Source organism: Arvicanthis niloticus, chromosome 6 (genome assembly GCF_011762505.2).
Source record: "Arvicanthis niloticus isolate mArvNil1 chromosome 6, mArvNil1.pat.X, whole genome shotgun sequence".
NCBI lineage: Eukaryota > Metazoa > Chordata > Mammalia > Rodentia > Muridae > Arvicanthis > Arvicanthis niloticus.
In genome coordinates this window covers 41,496,779-41,503,599 of record NC_047663.1, presented here as the reverse complement: position 1 = coordinate 41,503,599, position 6,821 = coordinate 41,496,779, and the positions used below count along the sequence as shown (strand labels likewise).

General features: G+C 43.2%; 1 protein-coding gene across 17 annotated transcripts in view; it reads left to right on the top strand.

Annotated features, from left to right (window-relative positions):
* Positions 1-5,339: 5,339 nt before the first annotated feature.
* Znf207 (zinc finger protein 207) overlaps positions 5,340-6,821 on the top strand; it is a 36,982-nt gene continuing 35,500 nt past the window's right edge. For 9 of the 17 annotated variants that reach the window (XR_013111158.1, XR_013111157.1, XR_013111156.1 and 6 more), the window contains exon 1: positions 5,349-5,563. Coding sequence is in view for 5 of the 17 variants with exons in the window: in XM_034506509.2 (XP_034362400.1) it covers positions 5,523-5,563 (41 nt within the window). In the remaining 12 variants the exon portion in view is untranslated. Of the gene's footprint in view, positions 5,564-6,821 lie in introns of all 17 variants that reach the window. The other 8 variants (XR_013111155.1, XR_013111154.1, XM_034506510.2 and 5 more) reach the window with 3 other exon arrangements.

The following is a 6,821-nucleotide window of genomic DNA, read 5'->3' as shown; positions in this document are numbered from 1 at the left end:
ATTAAATAAAAACACAAAGCCAAGCGACGTTGCCACATGCTTTTAATCCTAAAACTCCGAAGGCAAAGGCAACCATATCATTAAGTTCGAGGCCAGCCTGGTCTACAGAGTGAGTTCCAGGACACCTACATGGAGAAACCCTGTCTCAAAACAATAAAGACACGAATCTCGAAATAAAGCATGAGAGCGAATTTTAAATTCTTGAATTTAAGGAGCTCCTTCTAAACAAACATAATGTTTAGAAACCACACATAAAGGGCTGGAGAGATGGCTCAGCAGTTAAGAGTATTGACTGCTCTCCCAGAGGCTCTGAGTTCAATTCCCAGAAACCACAACCCTCTGTAATGGAATCCAATGTCCTCTTCTGGTGTGTCTGAAGACAGCTACAGTGTACTCATATACATAAAATAAATACATGTCTTTTAAAAAGGAATCCATATATAGAAACATTATTTAACTGATTACATAAAACCTAAAGGGGTGGGTCACCCGTATGGCTTGAAGGGAAAAGATTGGACAAAATTTTAGTTTATTTTGAGACAGTACTGTTTGGTTTCAGGGCTGCAACAAGGGACTATTTTATATATCAAAATATGATCTCTAGACTCTTCCAACATCCCTCTGTCCCTACCTGGCATACCCTGCCCTTAACTCCTGCTTGCTTGCTTTCTCTGTCTTTCTGTCTGTCTGTCTGTCTCTCTCTCTCTCTCTCTTCTTCTTCTTCTTCTTCTTCTTCTTCTTCTTCTTCTTCTTCTTCTTCTTCTTCTTCTTCTTCTTCTTCTTCCCCTTCTTCTCTCTCTCTCCTCTGCCACTAATTTCAGGTGTTCCTCTGGAACTGTACACCTTGTTCTCTTTTTTTCCAAAGATGTATTTATTTATTTAATGTATATAAGTACACTGTAGCTCTCTTCAGACACACCAGAAGAGGGCATCCGATCCCATTACAGATGGCTGTGAGCCACCATGTGGTTGCTGGAAATTGAACTTAGGACCTCTGGAAGATCAACCAGTGCTCTTAACTGCTGAGCCATCTCAAAAATCCCAAAATGTAATTTTTGATTGATATTATTAGACAGTGAATTTTAGGTTGGAAAAAGCTCCCCTAAGATTTTGAAGGCTTTTTCTTTGGTCAAATAGTCTCTTTTTAAAGATTTTTTGTTTATTTATGTGTGTATGTTTGCTTATTTTAGTTGTCAACTTGACTATGTAACTAACTAAAGCCCAAACTGCAGGACATCTCTGGAGGGTTGTTTTGGTTTGTTTGTTTGTTTGTTTTATTGATTAGATGATTTGAAGCAGGAAGACCCATCTTTAATCTGAACCACATTATCTGATAGCAGCTCAGATAAAAGGACTTGGAAGAAGGAAGCTTTGCTTTTTGCCTGCTTGCTCTCATCTTGCTACCAAGTTTATTGTTACTTCAAGTGTTATTAAATCCAGCTTCGCCGGGCGGTGGTGGCGCACACCTTTAATCCCAGCACTTGGGAGGCAGAGGCAGGCGGATTTCTGAGTTCAAGGCCAGCCTGGTCTACATAGTGAGCTCTAGGACAGCCAGGGCTACACAGAGAAACCCTGTCTCAAAAACCAAAAATAAATAAATAAAATAAATCCAGCTTCTTCGGGATTCCAAGATAGACTGAAGATAACAAAGCTCCCCAGGAGTCCTCCAGGACTCCAGGCTCAGTTTGGGAATGCTGAAATAGTCTAGTGGACTGAACAACTGCTGAGTTCTCAACCTTTCCATATGAGATCGCCATTGTAGCACTGCCCAGATCATGACCTGTAAGCCAGCCTGACAAGTCTCCTTTTAATATAGTCAGAGATTCCTGACTAATATAGCGTGTGTCGGTGTGTGACTATGCCACCTAAGTGTAGAGGCCAGAAGAGGACCCTCTTCCCTGGAATGGACTTTTAGGAGGTTGAGAGGCACCTGGTATGGGTGCTAGAAACTGAACACTGGAAGACCAAGTCCTCTGGAAGAGCAGCACGTGCCCTTAACCACCGAGCCATCTCTCTAGCCCCCAATCCCAAGAACATTCTTTAAAAAAAAAAAAAAAAAGTATAGACATGCTAGTCGGGTGTAGTGGCACACACCTTTGATCCCAGCACTTGGAAGGCAGAAACAGGCAGATCTCTAAATCTGAGGACAGCCTGGTCTACATAGTGAGTTTCAGAACAGTTGGAACTACACAATGAGATCCTGACTCGAAAAACAAACAAACAAAAAAGTGTAGACATGCCAACTGTGGGAGAGCATGCCGTTAATAGGCATAAGCAATGCAGATTATTATGGTCAGCCAGGATTTCATGGTGAGACCTTTCTGTTGTGAGGTATTCTACATAGTGAATGATTAGTATTCCAAATCTGTGAGCTTCATTCGAACTACAGATGCTGTTTATTATTTGAAAGAGAAAATGAATGGCTTTAGCCCTTCCTGTAATTCATGGTAGGACTGCAAAGTGTGGCTTACCTGAGACAGTTGACTCGATGGATTTTAATATAAGTAACTTGTAACAAATCTGTTAGAATTCAAGAAAGTCAACAGGAGAGATCAGCAATCCGTATGGACCTGCTCTTACTGAGACAGGTAGCAGGGCAGAAGAAAGTGAGGGGACAAGAGTCCAGGATCTGGAAGATGTTCATTCATAAAGGCTCAGAAACACAATGGATGGTGCTCAATCCAAAGAGGTCCATTGTGGATACTGTTTTTGTTAACTAAAATATGTCACCTTGGAAGAGGCTCAGAACTACACTAGCATCCTGAACATGCAGGGTAGTTGCTGACTAGCTAACAAAGACTTTCAATTGGCTTAAACTCATGTCCAAGCAGTCTTCTCTGCTCCTACATCCTGGGTTTGTTGAGATAATATAAAAACACAATTCTCTCTCTCTCTCTCTCTCTCTCTCTCTCACACACACACACACACACACACACACACACGGTAAATGTTTTGTGGATATATTTGATGAGTTTACTTCTTGTTTTCTTTCTTTTATTTACTTGTTGTTTGTTTTATTTATTTTTTATTTACTTTATTTTTATTTTTTTGGTTTTTCGAGACAGAGTTTCTTTGTGTAGCCCTGGCTGTCCTGGAACTCACTCTGTAGACCAGGCTGGCCTCGATCCGCCTGCCTCTGCCTCCCAAGTGCTGGGATGAAAGGCGTGTGCCACCACTGCCTGGCTGTTGTTTGTTTTATAAGACGGGGTTTCTCTGTGTAGCCCTGGCTATCCTAGAACCCTCTCTAGGCCAGGTTGGATCTCTGCCAGCCTCTCTCTGCCTCCCAGTGCTGGGATTAAAGGCATGACTGTGACTTTAGACTCTGTAGACCAGGCTGCCCTCAAACTCAGAAATCCACCTGCCTCTGCCTCCCAAGTGCTGGGATTAAAGGCGTGCACCACTACTGCCCTCCTGTGTGTGAAACTCTTAAGGGAAATCTGACGAAGTTATGTGGTTTGTATAATTATGTATAATTATGAAAGTAGACCGTTAGTATATAAACACGAACAGCCTGATGTGGGGGGTGTACACACACCATTATTTTCAGTGTTTGGAAGACAGAGGCAGGTGGATCTTTGAGTTCAAGGCTAACCTGGTCTACAAAGTGAATCTCAGGAAAGCCTGGTCTACACAGAGCAACTGTGTCTTGAAAAGCAAAGCAAGGCCGGGCGGTGGTGGCGCACGCCTTTCATTCCAGCACTCAGGAGGCAGAGGCAGGCGGATTTCTGAGTTCGAGGCCAGCCTGGTCTTCAGAGTGAGTTCCAGGACAGCCAGGGCTACACAGAGAAACCCTGTCTTGAAAAACAAAAAGACAAAACAACAACAACAAAAAAAACAAAAAAAAGCAAAGCAAAACAAAACAAAATGAGCATAAACAGACTATACTCTGTATAATATGCTGGACTATAATCCACTTTTTCCCACCTTTTTGCTCGTAATAGGACTTCATATCACACCAATAGTCCCAGGTTGCTTGGGCTCCACGGTTAAAGTTCACGCCAGTCCAGGATGCTCAGGGCAACACTCCTGCCTTAACCTACCAACTTCTGGGATTACAGGCATGAGCCACCATGCCAAATTCAAATCTTATTTTTAATGAACAGTTTCATGTATCCCAGGCAGATCTCTAACTCACTCCATAACTGAGGTTAGACCTTAACTCTGGATCCTCCAGCTTCAGCCTCCTGGTATTTCCTGATTGCAGGCATGTCCCATCAGCATTTTTTGTTTTAAAACCTTTCTGTGGTTTCAAGAGACTTCAGTATACACAACATTCAATTCTTTTAGACTCTTCCTAGCTGTCTCTACTGCTCACTTTTGCCATATTTCCCAGAATTATCTTTTGCCACCAACACTTTTCCTGTCTTGTTGCTTTCAGGTTCAAAGCCTCAAATACTGCATTAATTAATTAAAACTTCCATACATAACTTCTGGAACTAGATCTCTATGTACACCAGGAGCTGGCTATGAAATCAAATTTGCCTGCCTCAGCCTTGGGAGTGTTGGGATTTAAGGCATGTACCATGCTTGACTCACTGCAATTTTTGGGGGTGGGGGGGTGGGGTATGGTCAGGCTTTGTTCCCCAGGCCAATCTCCAAGTCTTGGATTCATAGCATTTTCTATCTTAGTCTTCTGAGTGCTGGGACAACAGACACAAGGCCCAGGTTAATAAGATAACTTAAACTTCCTCCGACTTCATCTTCTTTTATTTTTTTCTAGACATTCCTATGTTCCCCAAAGCCGCTTTAGGATTGCCTTCCTTCTGAGATTCTGAGGCACTTCACTTTTCCCTTATCACTACTGCCGAACTGACCCATACCGCTTCATTGACTGTCACTAAAAAAAAAAAAAAAAAAAAGATGACTCTTCCTTGACCATATACGCACCACTATCGAAAGGCAACTGAAATGAAATTTAAAAATTGGCCAGGTCACAATTCGGGCTTGTGCCTTTAATCGCAGCACTCTCTGGCGGGCAGAAGAGGCGCATCTCTGTGAGTTTGAGGCCAGCTTGGTCTACATAGCGAGTTCCTTTATCAGCAGAGCTATGTAGAGACCCTATCTCAAAAAACAAAAGCAAAATAACAGCAAAAATATCAAATTGATCATGTCCCAATTACCTTTATTTATTTGTAACCTATCCTTAATTATACTCGTAATCTTTTCCTCCCTTCAATTTGCGTACTGGATAGCGACCTACTCGTCGACCCAAGCTCTAAAGAATCCGCGTACTCAGCCCGGGAGCTCACCACTTAACCCCATAAGATGGCGGCAGCGGCCGTTGACCCACTCAGGGCTGAAGACCGCGTCACGTGACCCGCCCCAGCTCTCGCCGCGGTGGCTGACGGGAGGTGGAGATAGAACGAGGGTGTCGGCCATTTTGTGTCTGTTTCCTGCGGGACGTGGTGGTGGCGGTTGGTTCGGAGAACTGTGCGATTCTCTTCTGTTGTTGTTGTTGTTTTTTTTTTTCTTTCCCCCAGCTTCTTTTCGCCTCCATTCTGCCTTGTCTGTAGGGCGCAGTTATGGGTCGCAAGAAGAAGAAGCAGCTGAAGCCGTGGTGCTGGTATCCTTTGTGGGTTTGACGTGGAGGCCGAGCGTGGGTGTCGCTTCTTGAGAACACAAGTCTGATAGGTTTGAGTTAGGCCCGTTGTCAGGGCACGGCCGGACCCGCGTGCTGTGGTGGCTGGGTTAGGATTTGGTTTGGTTTCTTGTAAAATGGGGTTCTTAGGGCGGGAGGGATCCGGAGTTTGGTGGCGCTGGACTCGGTGACTCAGGAGCTTGTTTGTTAAGAGCATTGGGCCTGGAGCCCTCCCCCAAGTGCAGTCGCCCTAAGAACTCGTGTCTCCGTTGTTTCGTTGACGATCCCACAAAGGGACTTGAGTTTGGGGTAAATGTACTAATTGACTCCTTGGAAAATTGAACCGTGAATATTCCGCCCCCCCCCCCCCCGCGCTCCCCCAATGGCGGAGGATTGGCTTCCGTGTCTTTCTGGCGCCTTAATCTGGAGAAGCGTTTGCTTAACTGGGTGGAGTTTCTATTATCTGTTACCCAATTTTGTAGGACTGGTTAAAAGGTTGGGAAGGAAACCAACTTTCTCGTGTTTTTTAGTTAACGTATTTAATGTTAAATTTGATTTTTATCTATTACATGAAAACTTTTTCCTCAAGATTTTTGTTATTAGTCAAATAGCTAAAAGTTCGTCACGAATTATTTAATACGCTCATAGAAAAATCTTGTGTATCTTAGTATTGTGGATTAAATATGCGAATTTACATTTCCTGAATGCATAGATTAATATGAAACTGGAAAGGATTTTGTGGATTGTTAGTTGAATGTGCCCTTTGTCGTGAGTTGGGTAATAAAATATGAATTCCCAGTTTCATTTCTATTGTATATTTAATGAATAGTCGTGAAGTTGCCTTTTTTCCCTCTCTTTATTTGGGATTGGGGTTCTGGTTGTCTGTAACTCGCTCTGTTTATGAGGCTGGCCTCCAACTCAGAGTTGGCACCACCACTATCCAGGTGACACTCTTAGCATGTACATTTGTAAATGTTGAAATAATGATTTAAAGGTCAAAATATTGTGTGTTTATTCTTTGTGGCAGGGTTTCCATGTTATGCTGGATCACAGAATTCTTGGTTTTTCCAAGCCAGGGTTCTTCCATGTAGCCTGTTTTCCCTGGAACTTACTTTGTAGATCAAGCTGGCCTCAAATTCATAGAGATCTCCCTGTTTTTGCCTCCTGAGTGCTGGGATTAAAGGCATGCACCACCACAGCCCTGAAAAACTTTAAACACTTGCTTCTTCTGCCTCCACTTGTG